General features: G+C 34.9%; 1 protein-coding gene across 8 annotated transcripts in view; it reads right to left on the minus strand.

Moving 5' to 3' along the window:
• The window catches only part of diaph2 (diaphanous-related formin 2), a 1,278,655-nt gene that overhangs the window by 945,836 nt on the left and 306,973 nt on the right, over positions 1-25,846 (minus strand). For all 8 annotated transcript variants that reach the window (XM_039766010.1, XM_039766009.1, XM_039766012.1 and 5 more), the window contains one exon: positions 12,854-12,993. In XM_039766010.1, coding sequence (XP_039621944.1) covers positions 12,854-12,993 — 140 coding nt within the window. The remainder of the gene's footprint in view (positions 1-12,853; positions 12,994-25,846) is intronic.

Consider the following 25,846-nt stretch of genomic DNA (forward strand, 5'->3'; position numbering starts at 1 on the left):
TGCAGTGTTGCATTAAATTACTGTCCAAAAAACAAGAGACGGAGATGGAGGTGGCAGAGTTAAAGATGTTAAGATATGCACTGTTTGTAACGAGGATGGACAGGATTAGAAACAAATACATTAGAGCATCAGCTCAGGTCGGACGGTTGGGAGACAAAGTCAGAAAGGTGAGATTGCGTTGGTTTGAACAGATGTTGGATATATTGGGAAAAGGACAGTAAAGATGGAGCTGCCCGGCAACAGGAAAAGAGGAAGGCCTAAAAGGAGGTTTATGGATGTAGTGAGAGAGGACATGCAGGTGATGGGTTTGACAGAGCAAGATGTAGAGGACAGAAAGATTTGGAAGAAGATGATCCGCTGTGGCAACCCCTAACTGGAGCAGCCAAAAGGAGAAGTGTTGCATTGAATTGTTATTTTTCATTGTTACTGCTTATGACGATACAGGTTCAGCTCCATGCTCCGGTTTCCTTTTTGGGAGCTCTTGAACCCAACACCATTGGTAATGTAACTGTAATGTAATAATACATTAAAAACAATGAAAATGTGGTTAAAATACAATAAATAAATCCATTAAAACAAGGTTAAAACAATGGTTGTAAGCAGTCCTTTAAAAATAAAACCAAGTGCCTTCTTCAGGTGGCGGCTCCCCTGCTTTTCCCATCTGGGTCATGCACCAGTGTAGTTGCCCTACCTGCAGCTAACCTTCTCCTTCTAGTCTGGTCGCCTTTCGGTCCCTGGCTCCAAGGGCTCTCACCAGATGGAGGCTTGGGTTCCCCAACAATCAGGGCACTCATGCTGGGCCTTCCACCTCCCAAGCCACCGACTCCCGCTGCCTTCTGTGGCCTTATGCGACGAGCCAACCACCTTCCAGTCACTCCTGCTCCACTTCTTGCTGCCTCCTGAGTGTCGGTCTAACACTCCTAAGGGGCTCTTCTTACAGCTGCCTGCTCTTATCACTGAGCCTGCCTGCCCTCATTTGCTCACATGCTCGCTTCCAGCTTTCTTTTCTTCCTCTTCTAACCTCCGTTCAGTTTTCCGATCTTTCTTCTCCTTTTTTCTCTTTGTGCCAGCCCGTTCTTATATGGCTCCATGGGCGCAGCATCTCAATCGCACACGGCAGGAAGCCGATTAAGCAATTGAGAATGATTGCACCCTCACGTGCAGGTGCAACTCACCCCAATTACTCCATCAACTCCCTGCAGCTGCACGATCACACCCACGGAGAACGAGTCGGCGAATGGATTATTTAAAAGCCACCAATCTTTTGTAGCCATGATCACACTACTCCACACTGCTTAACATAATTAATGCAGAAACAGGAAACACTTAATGTACTTTTGGGTAGCATAGACCAGAGAAAAAGTCTGGCAGGAAGTGACCCTGGACAACTGTGTCTTTACACCATATATGTATATTTACTGAAACCACTTAATCTATTTCCTGGTTACAGAAAGGCAGAGCCAGTCTTCCAAAATCAGGAGAAAAAGAGAAACCAATTCTGGTAGAGTCAACACTCATGTACAAACTCATCCATAGCAATGCCTGTTTAGAGCTGCTGCTAAATGTGTTGTTAAGGGCTGCATGATAGCACGGTGGTTTGTGCTGCTGCTTCACATATCCAAGGTCCTCAGCTTGAAACCCACTCATTCATTGTTCATGTATAGTTTGTCCATTCCCCTTGTGCCTGAATGAGTTTTAGTTCCACAGATGCCAAAACGTGCATTTTAGGGGAACTGATGACTTTATAAGTATGAGAGTGTGTATGTGTGTTTGTGAAAGTGGACCTTGTGATGGATTAACACCCTTTCCAAGCCTGGTTCTTTATGTCCACTGTTGCCCGAATAGTCTGCACCAAACCTGAATCGAGTGAATTAAGTTGAGTCTATTGTTTCTTAATATGCAAGTCTTTGGGTTGAGGAAGGAAAACTGCAGTACATAGATAAACCCTGTGCAGATTGCCCAGACACATACTTGCACCAAAAAGTATCATAATGAAAAGTGTAGAATAACATGAGCATACAATAAAAAAAGAAAAGCAGATGCAGTTAAAATCTGACAACCCTAGAAATAAATCTAGACCCCATAAGATTGTTGATTAAACTGGCAGCATCCAAATGAATCTGCGCTGGATTACCGCACATTAGCCTGTGTACTTACTGACTGAGCTTTAAATCAACTTAGAAATTTTATGTTTTACTCTAAAATGAAACAGAGTGTGTGTATATTGGACCAAATGTAAGTAAATCTGTTGAAAAAGTCACTTGCAATAATTGAACAGCTACAACTGAAAAATTAAGAAAAATGTTATCAAAAAAAACTTTCCAAATGATTGAGGTCCCATTGGTAATTTAGACCCAAATATTTTTAAGATTTATACATCAACTTCAAATGTTATTAAAATTCCTATCTTGTATCTTGAATTCTACATTAGAAAATGTATTTAAACCAGCTTTCAGTCTTATCTTTGCCGAAGTATTTGCACAGAAACAGTCCTAACCTATGCTATCAACTTTCATTTGGTTTGGAAAATTCCAGATACTGTAAGATTTTAGCACTTCTGACACTTCTCTACAAGGCATTCTACAACAGTCTTGAGAATTTAGTTGGGCTGTTAGGTACTGTTCTCAACTGATTCCCAACTCTTTCACCAATACAAGCTCATTCCGTCTAAAGTTAGATATAATGTCATGCAGGGTTTGGTGCTGAAACCATATCATTAACTTTCATCTATATGCCAATGACTCCTTTCTGTATTTACCAATTAAAGCAAATAACACTTTTTAAATCATGCCATTAATTACCTACCTTATTCAAGTGAAACAGTTGTAAAGTGAAAATAATTTGCTTTTAAACTTAAAATAGATACAAGATCTTATTTATATCTACTTATTTAGCTGATGCTTTTATCCATGGAGACTAACATTTTAGATACAACTGTTATATTTGCTCTTCCAATTGGAGCACAGGCAGGAGAAGTCTTTTTCTCATGGTCACATAGTGTCAGTACCAGGATTTGAACACACAGCCTCAGAGTTTGACATCCAAAGTCTTAACCACTATATTCTTGCACCTTTATAATCCAGTTCAAGGTTATTGGTGGTCACAGCCTATACAAGCACCAGAGGAAGCAGGGTGAGAAACACTATGGACAGGATATTAATCCATCAAAAGGCACACATACTCACACTCATTTACCATACATTGGTGTCTTAGGAGGTAAAGCTACACAGAAAATCACCTGACATTGCATTTGAAGTAAAGACGCTATGCTTCCCAGGATATTACTACTACAGTTCAGGCACTACACATGCCTCGCAATTTAAAAGGCTTTACTTGAGCTGAATTTTTCTATAATGTAGATGTAAATACAGATAAAGATTTAATCTGTAGTCATCGTATTTCTACACTTTCTAAAGCTTGGCTTAGAAATATTGTAAAACTAAGGTGGTATATATAGTTGCATGGCAACTATAAAAATGTATGAAGTTCGCCTATACTGTATAACTCCATTTCTTAATAACTACAAAGGCTGCATTAGTTTGGCATATAAATTAATAAATATTTTGTAAATCTCCCTAATTTATTGTTTAGTGTTAATATCCAATCTTAACAAAAATTTCAAGGATAAATAAAACTACTATTAGAAATTAGAAAGGCTCCACCAATGTTCACGTTTTAATGAAGGATAAAAGCAAATTTCATAACTTTAAAAGAGACTTAAGCTTTGACATTACTGTTTGAAGAAATATACATTTTCATATACTCATCACATGGAGATTTGTTTCAACATTATCTTTTTTTAATAAACCAATTTTAATTTTAAACTTAACTTTGCTGTATTTGTAATTTTTTTGCAGAGTGCTTGGTTTTTATCTGTTTAAGAATATTTCAGATTCAGCTGTAACTGGCATCTCTATTAGTGTAGAAATTTAAATTATTTTTCTTAAAACAAACCAATACAATGAATGAATTTATAAGTATTGCAAGGAAATATAAAAATATTTAAATCTTACAAATGGATTAAGGTTTCTGTGTTTTTGAATGTATTTCTTCTTACAAATTAGCCATAGTGGCTGTTCTCTTTTGCATTTAACTTAAAAATAAAATCACAAAAAAGTATGCTCAACAACAGAAATACACTCCCATTATAAACTGTTTAAAAAAAAGATCATACAAATTTACATATTCAGTAAAGAATTACATCCTTACAGGCCATATATTGATCTGCTTTTAAAGTAAGATGCATTCATTTGCAGTAGCATCTGGAGAGTCCAGATGCTGATAAGAGCAATGGCCGCACTGAGTACTTCTCTGTTTATATTTTTTATATACCATATGTTGCACACTGCTGAAAAACCTCTTCTCCATTAAGTTCATCTTTAAGATGTAATACTGTCATTGAAGGAATTGCAAATACAGCTAAGCAGAACAGCTAAACAATGCTTATATATAGTATTTTCTAAAGCAGATGATAACCAGCCAAACAACACAAATATAGAAATATTTTTTAGAATTTGGAATAAGCAATTCAATTTTCCAAAATTTTTTATAATTTACATTATAATGTAATATAATAAATATTTTTACAGTGTTTGTCCTACTATTTTTATTAATTGTGTAACCTGAAATAAATGTTTTTTTTGATTTTTATCTCTGCTAGTAACAAGTGACAACTAAAACATCTATACTGCCTAGCACTATTTAGAATTTCACATAATGAAAGTTTAGTGCCAACAAATTCAATTTGGATTACTCCATTCAGGGATTTCAGAGCTAGCAAATTCACTATGGAGAACACAGTGCTAGGATTCTGGACACAGCAAATTTAATACATGGGGCTTAGTACAGAGAATTTATAAGCTATCCTGCTCAATACAGAGAACTTAGTACTGCCATGTTAGAGACAACAGATTCAATGAGAAATCAGTACTGGGCGCATAAAGCTAGCAAACTCAATAAACAAGAGTTCAATTCCAGCAATTGAAAGCTGGAAAATTCAATATAAAGAAATGGGTAACAGGAACTTTAGAGCCAACATATTCAAAATAAGTCTCGAGGCTTTTTTGTTTCTGGAAGGAGAATCAATAACAAAAATAAATCTGAAAACCAAAGAAAGGCTGTTGCATGATTGAAATTCTAGAGCAATCAAAAATGTGTTTTCATCACTTATTAGCAATGTGCTAGCTAAAGAATACACAGAAGACAGAAAATGAAAGTAAGCACATAGTCAATATTACTGTAAATAATGACAGAAATATTAAGTCATAAATTTAGAGGAAAGTATAAGTGATTTAACTGAGCCTTTTTCAAAATGAGTTTTGAATGAATGCTGTCCTTAATTTCTTACTAGTTGACAGGAGAAGTTAAATGGACTGAAGTGTATTGTCTAAGAGGTAAATATTGTTTTGCTCTTCTTCTTAACCTTAATACTTTTTTATATTACACATTATTTATACAGATAATCATTATTAGTTTCAGAATTAAGCTTCATTAACTTTCATTATGTAAGCAATTTATAGCTTATCAATTGTGGGAGATGTGGGTGAGAGAGAACTGACGTAGCACTACCGCACAGTAACAAATGTGAAAGGAAGAGTTAGCCCCACCTATTGGTGTCGTGCGAGTTTTGCATTCAAGCAATATATTCCTGCCATTGTTGTTACTCTATCAAGTCTTATTTGTCTAGCTAATATACGAGGGGGAGTCACACTAAAGTTAGAAAATGGAACGAACCTTAACAAAACTGATAATGTCATTTCTCAATGTCGTCTTCACCCTTCTCAATGCACCTCCAGCCTGAAAGTGTCTGGATCCCAGCAGAATAAAGGTTTTGTCTTGGCCTCGCAACCACTCATGCACCCGAGTTATTATGGAACACTACATACTGAGGAGTACTACAGTCAGTACTACAAGTTACTGTGACTTGCTGGAAACCAATGTGAAGCCAGCTATTCGATCCAAGTGGCGGAGACTGCTGTCTCAAGGTGTCCTTTTGATGCAAGACAATGCCCGTCCACACACTGCTAAGAACACCAAGGCTTGTCTGGAGAACCTGAATTTTGAGGTATTGCCACATCCTCCTTATTCGCCAGATTTGGCACCGTGTGATTTCCATCTTCTTAGACCGTGAAAAAAAAAACATCTGGGTGGTCATCAATTCAAGACCAATGATGATGTGAAGAAAACGACACATGAGTGGTTACGAGGACAAGACAAAACCTTTTATTCTGCTGGAATCCAGGCACTTCCAGGTAGGTGACACAAGTGCATTGTGAAGGGTGGAGACGACATTGAGAAATGACATTATCAGTTTTGTTAAGGTTCGTTCCATTTTCTAATAAATCCCATTTTCTAACTTTAACTTGACTCCCCCTCGTAACTTCAGAACTGATGAGACATGATAAGATTGCTACTTAAAAAAAGCCAATCAGAGCTCATCAGTGTGCATGTTACATTTTATTATATTAAGTGATATGATGAATAATATGCGAGAATCCTGATAAACTGATGACTATTTTTGCAATAAATTTGCCATTTCCCCTTAACCATCCATTTAAATAATAGATTAATCAAAAACAGTAATCTAGTCCACTAGCTACATCATTTTATTTCTTTGAATAATCCACACATGCTCACATAAATTAAGTAAATAAATAGTCAAGTAAATGTTGTGCATCAAAACTGAAAACTGCTTCATCAATCTGATTCTGATTAAATGATCTATACACTGAAATAGGCATGCGAAAAAATATATTAACCCACTTACTTTAGAATTAATTTTATTTCAATGTGCATGGAAGCCAATTGTGGCAGCAATGGATGCACAAAAGGAATCAATCCTAAATAAAGCAATATTCAACATATGGTAAAATAAATAACATATTACACATTTACATATAAAGTTCTTGCATAGCAGCAGGTAGCTCTGAATTTTTGACAGAATTAGAATAAAATTATTAGGTCACTCACGACTACTTTTCTAAGATGAAATGTGCCTGGAATCCATGCTATACAGCACAGAGTATTCTATATCTCTCCCACAAGCAGTGAAATGAAGGCAAGAATAAAAGCTGTCACCTTCAAAAGCAAATATCTAAGAGGTAGAAGCAAAGCACTCTAAAAGGAACTCAGCAAACATAAACAGTAATGAAATGTTTTCTTCTGCAATAATTTAATAAAGTCTGAAAAGCTAAAATTTATAATTGGTAACAAAAGTACCTGTAGGCCTTATGACTGTGCTGTCTACCATTCAAAATAATAGTTAACTGCAATGGTGCTATACATTAACTGGTGATATGACCAATTTAGTTTCTACTGTACATTTCCTAGACCACTGCTACTTTTGTGTTTTGAAAATATTAGCACTCATTCCTACACGGTTTAGACAGCATCTTTTATTGTGCAATCTGTCAAGCCAAGGCACTGGCACAACAGGTCATGGCCTTTTCCTATTCCTGCATCATTCCAGGCACCTGAGGAATCAATGACATTTGTGCTGTTCTTTGAAATGTAGAGGAAGAGCATTTCTAACACAGTATGTGTGTTAAGTGCTAGTGCAAAACATTGAGCTTGCTTGAAGTATTGAATCTCTTTTAGCTCGGTTTGTCAATGTCTGCCTCCTTGAAATCCCTCTCATCTCAATTCTTTTTCAGTTTTAAGCAAAACATGTGAATAGCAGGGAAATGTCTTTGCACTCTTTTGTCAAAATGAACTCTTACAGCAAGGTCTAATCCTAAAAGTTACATATTTTAATGTCATCACTTAAGATGAATCAGTAAGGCACCACAAATAGTAATTAACCAGGTAATGAATGAAAAATGGTGGCTTTAAAAGCAGTAGCTGGACATAAACCTGCAGCTTGTTTGTTGTTCACTGTGCTGATTTGAAAGGGAAAGTACAGTGAATTAACAAAAATAAATAAATGCATAAATAAAACTTGAAATGCCCGTGATACCACACATATTTTGTGGTTTAATGCCTAAGCTTTCAAACTTGTAAAACTCACTTATATTGGAGCAAAATATGGAGTAACAATTAAGCCAAATAAGTTTATTTGAATTCAAACATGTACTTGAATAGTGTATTCCATCTATTTGGTGAGTTTATACAAGGATTTTGGGAATCACCAGTTGTGACATTACATCCACCAGCTTTGTTCAGACATTAAATGATCCATACATAAATCAATTCAAGCTTTTATTTTAAATATTTCGTAAAAATTAAAAAGCAAAGGAAACACCTGTAGAAGGTTTCAAAGCACTACAAATACAAAACAAACTGTTTTTTTATCTGAAATTATAAATGAATAGAATTAGTTTTTATCAAGCAATTGGATGCAAGTCGGTGTTCTGTCATGGCTTGAAATTCACTGAGAAAAATCACAAAACATTTTGTATTTATTCCCTGATCAGTTTAAAGTACTGTACCTCTTTTATTAATAAAATAGCTTCTCAGACCATTACTATTTTCATATGAAGTTTACATTGTTCATAAAAAATAAAAAAAACAAAAGTGTATACATACACACATTATATTTAATGCATTTAGAGTTTTTCCTTTTAATCTGCCTCTTCTCACTAATACTGACATAATACATAGTCTATACAGTGTATTTACATTTTTTGGTTTTCTTCATAAATGTTTTGTAATTGAATTTAAAGTTTATAAACAAAAAAATATTATACTATTAGAATTGTTTAATGCATTTGGTTAGAAATCAAAGAAATCTCAATTTTGTCTAAAGAATTTGCACTAAATGACTGCCCTCTTTGCCCTTTAGATATAGCATTCTATGCCTTATGATGTTGCTGTTTTGGCATTTAAATCCATCTGCATTTCAGGGGGAAATTTAAAATTAAAATAACATTTGCATGCTATTCTAAAAAGGAATGCTACTCTGAAGAGGATTTTTGCATTCCCTTGATAAAAAGGAAATCTTTAATGTTTACAAAACCTTGTGATTTTGTAAGTAATTCTACCTGGCCCTAAGGACTAGATTAGGCTGAGAGGAGTCTCATTGTCTAGATGGAGAGTAGGCCAGATGTGACTTGTTTTAAATGCCCTTCCATTGGTGCGTATGTATGCATCAAGTCTTAATCCTGTATTTGTGTATACAATCACTCTTTTGTAACACGTCTCTGTAGGAATTCTACTGATCTAATTTGTAAGAAAGGGAAATTGGATTAAGTAGCTTATAACAATTACATCTGTCTACATTCATAGCTTTCTATACAGTACACGGATAGCATTCTTAAGATTATTAATTTTATCGAAATGGTGTAATATGCTACATTATTAGACGAAACACAGTTTTTCAATAGTCAGTACTGATAATTTCAGGTTACAATTTGATACATCAAGTTAAAAATCAACATACTGTATAGAAAGTAAGAAAATATAATTTATGTGCATAATCATACACATGTAGATTAACATTTATAATACCTGCTATCTATATATATATATAAAGGAGAGTTGGGATCCGAGAGACTGTGTTTGTGTGTTTTTGGAGGGATTGAGAGTTAAGGCAGGTGGGGGAGTCACATGATCATCTCCCCTCCCATTCACATCATTTCATTCACTTAATTTCGCTCCGAGCTGAGCGCCACAGCTGACGCGGTCTTGCCGTTCTTTTTCCTTAGTGTTTAGTCCTTTCTCCTTTACTAATTTACTGTTTAGTACACGCGGTACTTACACAGTCACTCATAAAAGGGGAGAAGACTTCGTGCAAGAAATGGTATTGAAACTACCTTGGAATACATGCAATCAACGAGGCCATTAAACGGATCTCAAGAGAGGTCTTCTACAGTAGGTTGGAAAAAAGTGCTTGGCTGCCAAAACCAGGCGATTAAATGAATCTCAACAAGAAACAACTTCTACGTTAGAAAAAAAACGATTCACTGCCAAAATCAGGCAGTTAAACAAATCTAAAGAAGACAGGATTTCTAGATTGGGAAAAGGACGATTGGCTGCCGAAACCAGGCGGTTAAAAGAATCTGAAAAAGACAGGACGTCTAGATTTGAAAAACCACAATTTGCTGCCAAAACTAGCCGGTTAAACGTGCAGCGAAGTGCACCAAGTCTGCTAGTATCTGATAAAGGAAAGAAACATTTACTATAAAACATATCTGCATCTTTTAGTAGCATAGTGAAAAAAAGTGCTCTGTGGCAAAATGCTTCTGTTTTAAGGTACATGTTACATTCTGAAAAACTTTTCCCTGCAATATTTGACTTTTTATATGTCAGAAAGACTTCCTTAACTTAAAAAGACTCTTTATCATTTTAAAAGTTACGAAAACCAAAAACTGCTTAACATTAATGTACAGTATGTTAAAAGATTTATAACCACCAATGACATATGCTTTTTTCAAATGCAGACAGCTTCAGTATAAAGTCATTCTACGGTCCAGTGGGAATATCATGGTGAAACATAGTTATAGCTTGAGGTGGAAGACTAGCCTCCCATTATGTGCATTATCCAGTCATTGCAACCACAATGAAGTCTATTTGTCTTCAAGTATCAAAGATGTGCATATAATGTCTCCTACATAACAGTTTAAGTAACTGGCCCACAGGGATTTCAAAAGCCCTGACTTTCAGTGTTGAAGGCCTCTCAAAAGTATATCTGTCTACCAGCAGACATACAAGATCCATTGATTCACATTAAGAAACATCTTTCTAATAGGGAAACTGTTAATAATTTAGGATGTCTACCATCACCTCAAGTGGCTGCTGGGACCAAATTAAATCTCAAGATTGTATTAAAAAACAAACAGTCAGATAACATATTAAAAGCTTTGGCTATAGAAATAGAAATTAGCATAAAAAATAATTTCTAAAGAATTTAGAAAATATTTTTAAAATCTAAAAATAAGGTAAATTTTATATATAGTTTAAATATAGTTTAGATATAGTTTGGAATCATGCAGAAATATCTGTTTCTCAAAGAATTTTTTTTATTCAAGGTACAACTACATTACTAATGTTATTACAGAAACCTTTGTCTTTGCGTTAGCACAACTGAAACCTATTATTTTGTTCAATAAAGTAAGTACATTGTCTTGCCTTCAGTTGTGAGGCACTGGCACTCCAGAAAATAGGACTCTGCAATCATATGTCAATATACTGTATATAAATCAATAGTCAAAATGCAAAATACTGATGCAGGATCATTAGGATCTGAGCTATATATATTTAAACTGCCTATTATAGTAAAAGCACAGGAATTCATGAGTATTCTATGCCCTAAAATAGCAGTTGGGACACCACACACATTTAATTTAAAGGACAGAGGAACCAGAGAAGTGCCAGAATGCCACTCAGGTTACTCCTGCCAAAATGGTCCTCATGATGAACAGGGCAGAAATCTCCTTCCCTTGGCAGGTAGACCCATAAAATACTTAGGTGTCTGTCCCTTCTAGAGGGAGTGATATATTTAAATGCAGCAGGCATAGTACTTTCCACACTGTAGAACCTTTCCTGAACAAATAATAAATTCTAAAGGGACAAAAGATCAAACATGGATGTTTTATTAACAAAATAATAAAAAAGTGAAGAGAATAAACAGAAGGAATTATGAAAGTATCAAGTAAATAAACATAAACAAAACCCAGCCTGCCCTACTGTACATGCTATAGTAGTATACATGCTATACATACTATACTTGGGTCAATCGGTTGGGTGCCTAGAGGTTGGATGAGAGGTAATAAATCACTCAAAACCTCCTTTATCACATACTGTATTGTTTTCTTCTTTTTGCTAGCCACTTTTTCTTCCTGCTGCTGTATGCTTGTATCCACTCACCTTCTGGTTCCAAGTTCAATGGCTCTATAAGCTTGAAGGAACCGCTCTTGATATTTTTCATACATAGCATCTGGAGTTTGAACCATCCTAAGAAAACCTCAATCAGCCCTAAGTGTCCCTGCCACCGTTTAAGGAGGGGTGGGGTCAACTTTCATGTCAACCTTCATTTTAATAAGTAGTAGGGAATCCAAATATAGTGCACACAGACTACTGCTATCAATTAAACTAAGAAAACATACTATTTAAATGGTGTTTTGGATGGGGCTGATTTGCATGGTCACAAGTGTTGCCATTACATTTTCTTCCAGGACATTTTATGGCCCAACTGTCCTGAGCTTGCCTGTAACCCTAGTCTCAACAAGGTTCATACTCATAATATAAACAGCTTTTTAATTTGTATTGTTTAAACACAATATAGGACAGAAGGACTTTATTACCAGTTACACAGTTCTACCTAATCACTCATGTGGCCTTGCCAGATGTGATATACATTCAAAATTTTCCAATTACATGATCTGGAAATCTCACTCTCTCTCTGTTAATGCAAAGTCCTTATTGGCTTGTGACATATTTCCAGGTTACATAATGGACATATATAAAGGAAACTATGACCACCAATAAGTAAAAAATGAGTGTTCATTGTATGAGTTTAGAATTTTTTTTTTTATTTTTTTTTTTTGTGCTCCTTGCATTAACCCTTCTGTCCTCATACATAATTAATCTTACCAGAAAAGAACCAATTAGGGAAACTAAAGAAAAAAAAATCAATTATGTTTAAAAATTCCATCTTACTTAAAAATGATTATATATTAGCAGGTAATTCAGAGCTAACTGAAATATGAGTTATGCTACAGAAAAATGGTGTCAAAGAAAAAAAAGCTCTTAGCCTACCTCTTTCAGCTAGCACAAGTGTGACCCTGGCAGTATGCTAACACAGTTTGTAACAATGGGATTAAAAGAGACTTGCTCAATTGTTATTTCAACAGACTAACAACAGCTGCTAATGGATGAAGTTTAAATGTGTAAGAAACCACAGTGCTGTCTGGCTTACCTTACGGGGTTACTGGTTAAAGAGACTCTCAGAGATTCAAGGCAGTTAAGGAGCTTTTCATCAGTGATTCCAGAACGTAACTCATGCACATACTCTTGGGATGATAGAGTACATTCATGCTTGGTGTTTCTTAAACCTCCCTGAAATAAAATAAAAAAAAAAAAGTTTATTAAAAATAAAAATACTATTATTACATTATGCTTATATTATTCAAGGTAGAATTTGTAAAATAAATTATATTTGCATGTTTCCCAGTTATCAAAAAGATTTTTTTTTTTTTTAACGCTTTATGCATTTTGTACCATGCACTAATTAGTCAAATAGCCTTTAATGAAATATGTTTAACTAGAAAATGTAAAAAAAAAAAAAAAACACGTGTAAATGTAGTATGGCCATGCTGTGAATAAGTTATAGCTGGATGGTCCAAGATAATTTAAATAAAAAAGACTTTGTAACACTGGACTATAGAGGATGTATAAACATTCATCAATCAATAATGAATAGTGAAGAGACTAACCGAATGAGCCATCATGCTCCATTCTTAGCTACTGTCTACTCTTGCCAATAACAGTATTTTAAATTTTTATGCTACCTTAACATGAAAATCATATATATTTTGCTTGTATATTTAGTTATATTTATCAAAAAAGCGATGATTTAGCTTGACAATGGGGTTGAACTAAAGCACAAGGTCAAGATGCTACTCTGACATCACAAGCAACAGAAAAGAATTTTTTACATTCTTCCTCAATGCAGAATAAGAAACCTGCTTCTGGGAGCTATTAAGCAGCTAGCCTCACTTTTTCAATCTCTCGTCTGTGGATTCAAAAAGAATGTCTCTGTAGCTTGCAGCAGCATCCAAGGCAAAACACCTACACAAATGTACACTGAAAAGACAGTCCTGCTCATTCAAAGAAATCCTTCAATCATGCTTTTGAAAAGCCTCTGCCATTGCAATGCACAAAATGCAAACAGCCAGAAAAACGTTGCTGGTAGCTACATGTGCCGTTCTATAAAACTGCAGCACATGTAAATGCCTTTTAGAGCCAGTTATACTATACATTGTCAAAAAAATACTATTTGCCTGTTTTACTAAATGCATCACAGACACTATTTCATTATGAGGTAGGGGGCTTAAGGGTTAAGAGCTATGCACATGCAAAATATGTGATTTTGCTTCCATGCTTATAAGATGGCTATACTAAGCTAGAATGGGAAATATCAAAACACCTTTTTTTCTTCTCAGCAAACAAGTCTATATTAGATTAGTCACAGTTCTCCATGTCTGTTGAAATCAATTTCTGTAACCTGCCAAGCAGTTTGAATTATATTCATGCAGTATCAGTAACTATCTTAGAGAATGGCAGTCAAGACAAGGGAAGAAGCAGTGATGTCTGTCAATCGTATGCTTTCATTATTATTGCCACCAGTCTCTGCCTTTTAGCACAAAAAACAAAAGTCAGACATTAATTCCGATGATTACAGAAGATTCAGAAAAATATCATTAACAAATAAAAGTACATTGTATGATTTACCAAAAGAAATGTTTTCTAATAGCAACAATAATAAAAATGTTGAGAATCAGACAGTAACTGCTTTATTGTTCGAAATGGCATTAAATAAGAAGAGAAAAGAAGGTTATATATATATATATATTTCAGATACATTGGATAAGCATATGTTTATCAAATATGTATCATTTTTGATATCTAGTACTTAAAGATATACATATACATACAGACACATACATATATACAAATATATATCTACATATTCAAACTTTATCATCCAATACGTCTTCACCTTCTATCCATACCCTGTGTATGCCACTTTCCTTATTCAACCACTTAAAATCAAAAGTTATAAGAAAAAAGGAAGGACACAAAAAAAAGAGAGAAAAATAAAAAATTGTATTTTTCTGTGACATAATAAAACATGTAGGTGGAGAATGTGTTAATTATGAAGACACCAAACTGTACAACATGTATATTATCAAAACATCATTAACTGTCTGTTCAAGACGACCGACCCTAGTATCACAACAGACTGCAAAGGTCATTCTTATTGTAATGCCTTTGAAAAACCTCACATGCTATTATTTTTTTAACTATAATTCTAGTCTAATTATTACTCATTTATGTTTAATCAGAAATATTGAGGATCACAAATGGGACATATTTAAAATAGTAATGTTTTGCAGTGTTGCATAAGGTAAAAAAAGAAAACCGTTGACCAACTGCAATATTTGTTTCTATGATGGACTACTAAAGCATAATTAATTGTATTGTTGAAAAAGAAAACATTAAATACAGTTAATAAATATGAGCTTAAAAATCTTACAAGAGGAGACTCCAATCCAGTGACGTAGGTGAGTAAATGTACTTTATAATTTACTGACACCTTATTGGTGAATAAAAACATCACACCATTTTAATCCACATGCCACCACCCTCATATCAAGCACATGTTTCTATTCTTCCTTCCAGTATCAGGAGCATCGTCCACTACAACTAAAAAAAGTTTCTGCTGGTTTACATTTATTTTTCAGTGACAGCAAAACAACAGGTTAAACCAGAAATGTTCTCAGCTTGAGTCCATAGGCTCAATTTATTGTCTTGAAATTAACACACGTTTACAATGAGCTGGCATTCTGACTTTAAATAATTGACAGCTCAAAGCAATATTCAATTCTTGATGTAAATGAAATTTTGTTTGGGCTTTCACCATAGCAATCAGTTTTCATATTGATGCCAATCTTTGTCTTTGTTTCTTCTTCTTTAATTACACAGCTTCTTCCCTCTCATATAGTACATCAGAAATATTAAGTAAAACAGAAGACTATTTACCTGTGGGTTTTAAAAAGATAAAATAACTAAGTGTCAGATTTACTTTATGATAGGCTTAAGATACACTTCACCATCTTTACTAGTAAACAGGGGTAAGATTTTTTTAATGAACTGTCTAATAAAAATACTAGTTATAAATATTTTATCATTATGAGTGACTAGCTGTACTACCCACCCTCGCTCAGAAGATTTCCTAAGACAATGGTGATACGCCTGTCCTACCAAAATAAAACACCTGTACTTTAAAATTTGGCATAAAACTGCTTTGATTGTTCTTTTTGCATCAAATGATGTCGATATTATATTTTCTTTTAGCAATGAGAAACTGTTCTGAATTTGGGTGTAAACCAAAAGTAAACTTTTTATAACCTTCAAAAGGTTATAATTAGATTTTTACATTCCACGTGGTTTATCAGTTCATTTCAATGCAAAACAACCTGGACATTTAAAATTCATGGACCCTATAAGAATTTCCTTATTAGATTAAAAATCAATGTGTGAATTATAATTAAATCCATAATTAAAATATTTGAAACAGAAGTTTCTGTTCATTTCAATATATTTTGAGGTATATTTAGTAACAGCAGCCCTGTGATTTCTACATGTTTATGCATATATTTTAACAACCACAAGTCTGTTCACTTCAGGATATTTTTTTGTGTATATCTAGTAACTGTAAGTTTCTTAACATTAGGATTATTTCTGCATATTTAATAACTACAAGACTGTTCACTTTAGGATTTTTGTATGTACATAGCAACCACAATGTTGTTTCTCTCAAGAAACATTTTTTGTGCATATTTAGCCACAGATTTTTTAAATTGATTTTGTTTGATATTTGTCTGTATATGTAGTAGGGCCCTTAGCTTTTCCAGTTTTATCAGTATAGTTTTGAGATAACACAGTTGCATAAGAAAAGAAATGTACTTGATTGTGATGTTTGGTGTAAGCAGTTCTGAGTATGAGCATGATCAATAGTAGTAATAGGCTCATAAACATCAAAATGACTTCCGCATAAAACTCTTTTGAAGCAGCAATCTTTTAACTGGCTGATCAATTAGCACATTTACTGTACCAAAAACTTAAACAAATAATGCACCATTTCTGTGAACTTCAAATACACTTGTAAAAATTTCTGATGCAGGCAACAATTCACAAGTGATTCAGTAGGTTGAATGATTTTGTATATCATTCAGATACATTACAACATCATCGGAATAGTCATCATTTCTGTGATCTAAGAAAACATTGTATTGCATCTGCTGTCCCACTACAAATTGGGCAATTTAATGCTGAATGTCCAAACCTAATACATCCATACCGTATTCACACAATGACAGGCAATTAAATAAACCATTTCCACCAGCCTTTAAATATATTATGTATTCTGGAATTGGTATGTTATACATCAAAAGGGATTCCACTTTAATTGGTCAAAACCAGTCTACACCTTGAAAAAGGCATGGTGTATGAAAACAACATTTTTTAGCAGAACTTTCCTCATTCCTTCCACTTTCACAACTCCATCTGCTCGGCAAATTTGAATGTTGTCTTTTTCCTTTCTAAAACACCTTCCCTTTATTTGTGTATACTGGCACACCTCAAACAATCAATGGAGCAGCTGCTGCTCTGTGTTTTTGGGCTTCAATCAGCACTGTGTTTGGCACCTTGTAATAGTGTACTCAGCATAGTATTATTGTGGGGAAAAAAAATGGGTTGGCAAATTTTCTTTTTCCCCGCAACATCACCAAATTTCAATCAAATCCTTCAAAGTGTTTTTGCGATTTTGAGAATAAACCATAGTGGAGCATATAGATAATTGCATCCCCCACTAAAATCTTTGTCCACTAGGCAAACTGTAATGGGTCCAGGTGATCTACCCCAAGAGCACTGATATAGTCCAGGACGAGCCTCTCAAAGGTCTTCATGATGTGACAAGTAAATGCCACTGATCTAAAGTCATTAGGTTGAAAAGGTACCTGCCTTTTCTGGAAAAGAGACAGTACAGGAAGTGTTCCACAGCAGCAACACTTTCTGAAGCTGTACGGACAAACAAATGAGGTGACAGAGGATATCAACAGCTGGTCAGCACAGCTCTCTCATTTAAAATTGTCCAAAATGTTTCCAGGGCAAGATCCAACTTGCAAGCACTGCAATCAACTTCCAGCCTTACTGGGAAACAATGTTTTGGGTGTGCACCAAATTAACATCATTCTGGAACAAAATCTTTAAATACCTTTTAGACAGCCTTGGTGTCACAATCCCTCCTGATCCACTAACAGTTGTGTTTGGGGTACTTCCAGAGGGGCTTAAAGTGGAGAAGGACTCTCCTATTCTAAGTCAGTGGGTAACTGATGTTATATACTATTTGAAACTGAAAAAAATCACACTCATCCTTAGTGGATATGTACAAAACGTTTTCAAAACCTGGCAGGATCTGATCAATAACATTTTTCATGTGACAAGCAGAACAGGCAGCTTGCCAGCAGCAGAAAGACAGCAGATGATTCAACGGCATCTCCTTAGCGTGCGTTCAGCTGTCCCCCCTTCACAACGCGAGCAGCATTATACGTTCTGCGATGTAACCATGTCCAGGGCCGGAAATTAAGAACAAGTATTGTTTTTACAAAAGTTTTTAAAGTAAAAGTGAAAATAATGCATATGTGACAATTTCCATGAAAATAACAATCTCGCATATGTAACAATTCCCATTAAAATAACAATCTCTTTAAATTGTATATCTGGTAAACCATGGGTGGGCGAGCGAAGCGAGCAGGGGGCAGAGCCCCCTAGTCTAATTAAATATAATCTGAAACTTACCATTTTAAGTCTTCTTTGAAATGCTTTATATACAAAACAATGACAACAGAATAATTTATATCACCTTCAAAGTTAATACCAATATCTGTTTGGTAGATTGCGAAGTAATCATTTTTTTTCCTCAGTTTTTAAAACCATTCTGTTAAACAAGCAACTTAAGAAAAACAAGAATTCATCAATTGTTTCTGCCATTAGATTTTAATGCAGCCTGTTTTACACATTCATATTTTACTAATATCTGTACACATTTTTTAAATAAGATTAAAAAAATAGGTACACAGTATGAAATCCTTTCTTGCTTTCTGAAAGTTTTAAACACGTACAGTACGCCTAATTAGTAATAATTGATTTGTAGTCACTGGAAATCAAGTCAAGCACTGCATACTATAAAAATATTAATGCAAATAATCATAATTGTGCATAGTATTCTGATTTAATAATGGAATAAAACATATTAACATTCAACACTCCCACAAAATGAGAAATAAAAAGAGGAATAAGACAACTTTTAATTAGCTCTTCACTACACATGATTAATGAAAATTATCCAAAAGCCCTAGTGATCTTTTGAAAAATAATAGATACAATCTTAGCAATTAGTGCTCATTGCACAATATCAAAGGCAACTGCCTAAAATCTTTTATACTTTAATTTGCTACTCATTATGGGAACTCTTACAGAATCAAAGATACAGTACATTTTGTATATTTCCTTATTGTTACTTTATTAATTTTTGACTTTACACTGTGCCAGCACTGATAGGTCATATATAGCAAAGGAAAAGCTGCAATTTTCTTTGCTTTGATAACACAATACAAATGTATTTTGAATTCAGAAAAGCATGCCCCTTGCAAGAAACTTGATGTGTGTGATATGAACATATAAAATGTACTGTACCATACTGTAGTTACACATTAGGTATGTATACAATACATTACAAACACTCTAATTCATCATCATCATCTCAGGTGGTAAAGACAACTTATAAATGGATCATTTTAAATTTTATTTTGTATCACTACATAAACAGCAGTCCAGAAATCTAGCTCAATCTCCAGTTTGCAAAAAAAAATAAATTTTGGGGAGGCAAACTAGGGAGACGAGACGTGATCTTCTTGGAAGACAATTTGAAGTCCCGTGAGAGACTTGCTCCCAGCTCCAAAAACAATGACAAGCAACAAGCAAAACACGCAGCCCGCCTGCAGTAGATATGACTGCTTCTCCTTGCATGCATTCAAACACCCTATCCCCCACCCCCCCATAACGCGAGCGGCAGAGAAGCGAAGTGGCAAAAGGACAGCTGCTGTACAGGGTTTGAAAAGATCGGGCAGCGAGACAAGCAGCAACAAGCCTGCAGATGACCCGACCGCTTCTCCTTAGCGTGTATTCAGCCCCCCGTTATAAAAACAAAAGTATTGTTTTTATAACATCATGAGAGACAAGGCAGTGAGCCATCATTTAAAACAAGTCCACAGTCATCTAACCTAGAAGTTGTTGGATTGCTTTTGGCAGACACGCATCATGTGCTCCCAGCTCTTAAAACAATGACAAGCGACAAGCAAAATACGCAGCTTGCAAGTAGCAGAAAGCCAGCAGATGATCCGTTTTTAGTCGACCAATGAGAAACATGTGTGCCAATTTTCATGAAAATCGCTCCAGCCATTCGGAAATTATACTGGAACTTACATACAGTACGTACATTCACACAAATCAAGTTGTTGATTGGGGGTGTACTTTGTATTACAAGTGTGCAAAAACACTGCAATGTAATTTCAGTCAAGTTCACATACACTTGTTTCTTTAGCTAACTGGAGTAACTGTGGTTTTTATAATCTATTTATTTAACTTATGTGTTCAACTGATTGAAATTTTTTTTGTATTTAGGTAATAAATACTAAAATAATTTTTGGCAGCACACTTTCAGAAGTTTTTTTTTCCAATTGAAAACATATGCTAATATTTAAAGTGAAAATATATGCAAAGAATATCTGTTGTGTGCCAAGAAGTTATTGATTTTTACATTCACCCAAGTTGTACTTTGCTATCTGTGACGTTTGAGGGTTGACCTTTAGGGAAAACTTATCACAGTGCTGAGCTGATGTCCATTTGTGAGAACAAAAGGATTCAGTCTCCACTTGCTATAGTCTTGGCATAGTACAGTACTGAAAAAATGTATGCTGGTCTTTGGTTGAGTTGCCTGCATGCATCAAAGTGTTATGATGCTGAAAGATGAAATTCTTCTTTAAATTCAGCTCTCTAGTTGGATAGTAGATGTTATAACAAAATATTGATGTTTTAAACACCACTTTTTTGTGAGAAATGGAAATCATCTGGCTGGTATATCACACAACTCTAACAGGTAGAAAATACAGAAAAGATTGTAATATGTGAAGCTACTGCAATACATCAATCAATCAATCAATCAACATTTATTTATATATCACATATTCATACAAAAAAATGTAGCTCAAAGTGCTTTACAAAATGAATAGAAAAATAGAAGACACAATAAAAAATAAACATAAGTCAACATTAATTAACGTAGAATAAGTAAGGTCCCCTCTGGGCAATCTACCTAACATAAGTCAAACAGTCCTCTTTGAATACATTCTTATGGCTCCTTTGAAGTTGCAATTGGTCTCTTGCTAGCTCCTGGCTTAGTTGTCACTGTATGGGAGGTCCTGATTATGCAGAGTCCTGGTCTTTTCATTTGGTTAATGATGCTAATTACATTTACATCAGAACCTATTTTCTGCCAATTTACACAGAGTGCTTAGGACCAGACAATATTAACCGAGAAACCGAAAAACAAAGTGGAAGAAGCTAACAGATAAATACGCTCAGCTATCCACTAATTTTGACTCCAAGGCACTGAAAGACTTTTAAGCAGATTTTCTAAAAATATTATTTCTCAGTGAAAAAATTATTGTTTGCTAGATCTTATTTACGGTATAAAAAAGGGTTCTCATGGTAGTCTTAATTTTACCTTTTACATTAATGAAAACTGAAATTTCACAAGGAGAGAGATGAAGATGTGTAGAATTTTGATATCCATGTTATACTGAATTAACAATATATCATTATTTTGTTATTATAAACTGTATTATCTTTGTCTCTTAAAATTTTTGTTCCTGACAGCATACTGTAGCTACAGAGAACATTTAATGTTTATTATTTGCAGACTGTGCCCAAACACAGAAATTCAAAGCATATAACTCAACTATTCTTCCTAATGGGTTTCTCTTTGACACCAATATTCGGAAGAACAAATCCTTATCTCCTGCATGCACATTCTCTGATTTGATTAGTGCCTGTGATATTTGATTATTTCAGTACAACTGCTTACTTTGTTGTCAACTTGACAAAATATCATGGATATGACAGCAGGTGGTTTGAAATGATTTAAAAAGTTGATATTCAGCTTGCCTTCCAATGGTGGCTTGGTTACAATTGTTACATCCTCCTTTTGCCACATTCACACAATCCTTGTAAAAGCATTCTTCAAAATATATTGTGGAAAATTAATTGTTGGTTATTTTTAAAATGTAATGTGAATGGGACAGTTGGAAGTACCTGGAGTTCTGTTGGTCCTTGCCATGTCTACAAAACTAACATGGTGACCACTGCTTTAAAAAGATTTTTTACAAATGATTTCTCAGTTTGCCTCTAAGGTGACACCTAAGTATGTATATAAAGTGAAACAACTGTGTACTTTAAGACCATTTTTCCCTTTGTAATCTGTTGCAATTGCTACTGTGTTTCTTCATGGTAATTAAAACTACAATCCTAAATCTATTCATTAAGTAAAAACTAATTTCTTTAGAAATTAATTTATTCAGCATGATATGCACTTCACAGATTTGACCTGAAACTTATTTTAGTGATTTACACTCATGCAGCTTCCATATACAGTATTTACATGTTTTAAAGTTAATTCTGTTAATCTAGTAATACTTTTTATCCAGATAGAGACACTTGTATTAGTAAGTATGGCTTCATGTAACTCACATTGTTAACATTTAATCAAAAAAAATGGGTTTGATAAACTGTCATAACTAGGAAAAGTAGTGTGCATCTGGCATTTCTTTGCAACACTGACTGTAAATGAACAGACATGTATTACATAAACTCACATTTAAAAAAGATATTGTCATCTTATCGGTTTGTACTAGAACTTTACGTACTAGACTTTGACTTGCTAAGTCACTCTCAGGGTTGGCAATTACTGTATCCAAACTCTGAGTAATTGTTACTCTTCTACTATACAGAAAAGGTTGTGATCTAAAAGTCAAAATCATCATTTCATAATGCAGAATCTTTTCTGTACCAAACTTGTACAATATAATTTCTTATACTACATACAGTAGCTTTTAAAGAGGTTTTGCAGTTATGTGTATGATGTATGATATAATCCAAAAATGGCAAGAGCTGGCTATATTTAAACATATACACACAGTACATCTGATCATTTGTTAATAAATTATAATATTATTAGTCATGAGATAACTTTAAAAACAAGTGCAAACAGCTTGGCTCTGCATCCCAAAACGTTGCTGATAAAGTAAACTTATACTCAAAAGCCAAATTTGTTAAGGGATTAGAAAGTAAGGATCAGATATAGACATCAAAACAAGAGCTGAATGGGTAAAAAAACGGTAAGGATACTGAGATTTCTGAAGAGGGTCTTTAGAGTCCTCATTAGACTCGAGGAGTTCAGATTGTCACGGACCTCCTTCGACAGCATTTGAATTCGAATTTTATTGTGCACAGGAAGCCTGAGTTCCATGGGTAGTTTTTTGATAGCTTTAGAAGCCAATGTATGCACATTTGACCTGATTGAGATTTAATGTGAATAATCAATGTGTTTATTTATGGTCCACCTCCAATCTCTGTGGCTACAGTGGACAAACTTTCCATCCATTCATACATTCTCAAAACTGTTTCATCTAAATCTTGACTCCAGTCTCACATACAGGATCACAAACAAGGCAGGAAGCACCTCTGGATGGGCCACCTGTCTTTACCAATCAAACAACTCAAATCAAAACTTAACACATTTTTGACATGTTGAAGGAAACCTACATCTAAAGAAAAGCACACATGTACGTGGAAGAATGTGCAAGCTGCACACATCGTCACTTTCCTCCATTCTACATGGTCTCATCTTTTGAGGTAAGATCCACCTTTTCATATTATGTGACACTACCACCAACCTCATCTATTTTGGCCTCATCCCTTTCACCTCCATCTTGGTGTTTCTCCTCAGAGACAGGGAAAATGTTCTTTTGCACAGTGAATATCGTGTTAAAAAAACAACCTAAAACTGCACTTACTGTTTGACAATTACCTGCTTGCTCAGGTAATGGATTTGAAAATCACGGAAACCTTTTCGATATCTAAAGGAGATACTATACTTTAGTGATTGAATATGCATTACAATCATGAAAGTGGAGGTACAATATAATTTTGTAATATACTTCAAAAAGCATAAATATGAAATTTCCTTTAATAACCATTTAGGAAAAGAATCTATTTCAGGCTTAATTGACACTTAAAACAAGTCAAAGACTTTTCGATTAATGGGAATCAGAGTTTTCAAAGTTTGAAACAGGTGTTTCAAATACTGCTCACTGTAGAAGTACAGTAAAAATGAAAACAAATGCCTTGCATTACACACAATTTTCAGACTATCAGGCTTTTTGTTAATCTGTTAAATTCAGATTTGCTATGAGCAAACCTGCCTCATCAAAATAGGCAACATGACGCCCAGTTAAAACATCCAATCCCATGGCTATCACACTGTTACACTTTAAACTCGTCAGGAGGTGACTCTGGTTGCAAAATGGTTTAACATGCAGACCTCTGGTGGCACAGCTTGCAGTCTGACACACATTGCTGTTAGGATAATGAATTTACTTGTAAGTACCTTGTCACTGGTCCAGAAGGGCATCACCTTGACAATACACAGCACTGCAAAGCTGCTTTAGATGGTACTCAAAGATTACATACACTGAACAAATTTAATTTGGGATAACACAATTCTCTGAGCCACCACCAAACAACCAGGTTTTTCTTAACAATGTGCCTGTTCTATTTTTATAAACTAGAAAATAACTGGATTAAAGTCAACAGACATCATTAGATATTTAAAAAAAAAAGTTTGTTATTTCAAATTAAATAGAGGCTACATTGCCTGTTTATTCTCGGTGCAACAGCATAGTAAACTTCTTATGCCACAGTTGCACTGATGTATAAAATAAATATGATAACAAGATAAACAAATAAAAAAGCAAAAATTAATAAGAGTTTAATGGAAGAGTTTTTTGCCAGTCCTCACTGACTGGAGTCTATATGTCTGGATGTCAAACACACAGCCACAGATGGAACGCTTAAGTCCAAGGTCTCTGAGCTTTAGCAGTAGGCTGGAGAGCACAATCATGTTGAAGGGAAAGCTTTAGTCAATGAACAGCATCCTGACACAGATGTTTTTCCTTTCCGGATGTCCTAGAGCAGTGTGATGAGAGAGGAATATGGCATCATCCACAGATCTGTTATGCTGACATGCAAACTGTAGTGGATTCAGGGTAACAGGGATGTTGCCATTAATGTGGATCATGTTCAGTTTCTCCAGACACCACAGAGGTTAATGTGATGGGTCGATGGTCATTCAGGCAGGAAAAAGCAGATTTCTTTGGCACAGGCACAAAGGCAGCAATGTTGTTGTTGACAGGGACAAGTTGAAGATGTCATTGTACATCTATGACAGCAGGGTGTAGCATAACTTCAGGATATGGAATGGGATGCTGCCTGGTCTGGTGGCTTTGATGGATTTAACCCATTTAAATATTTTACTCACGTCCATCTTTATGACCTGCAGATTGGCTCTTATTGCCATTAGTGCTAAAAACATTGCAACATTCACCAAGTCTAAGCTGAGTAGCTCAAAACAAGCAAAGAAGTCATTCAGCTCATCTAGGAGCAAGGCAGGAGTATCAGTGGGCACAGCTGTCAAGGTTTAGAGCTCTGCGATGGCCTGTAGACCTTTTCACAGTCTACGTAGGTCACTGCCACCATAATCATTTTCTATCCTGCTTCCATGCTGTGTATTTGACACCTCGATCGCCCTACATATCTTGCACCTGTTGTAGGGCTTTGTGTCATTTCAATTAAAAGAAGCAGGCCGCTTCCTCTAGCACATGTGAACTGTGCTGTTCAGGGCAGGAGCATGAAATACAGATAGGCACACACAAGTCTATACAGAAACTAACATAATTCCCAGAAGAATCTTTAAAGAAGAACCAGTCAGTCAAATCCAAACAGTCCTGTA

The sequence above is a fragment of the Polypterus senegalus genome, chromosome 10, assembly GCF_016835505.1.
Source record: "Polypterus senegalus isolate Bchr_013 chromosome 10, ASM1683550v1, whole genome shotgun sequence".
Taxonomy (NCBI): domain Eukaryota; kingdom Metazoa; phylum Chordata; class Cladistia; order Polypteriformes; family Polypteridae; genus Polypterus; species Polypterus senegalus.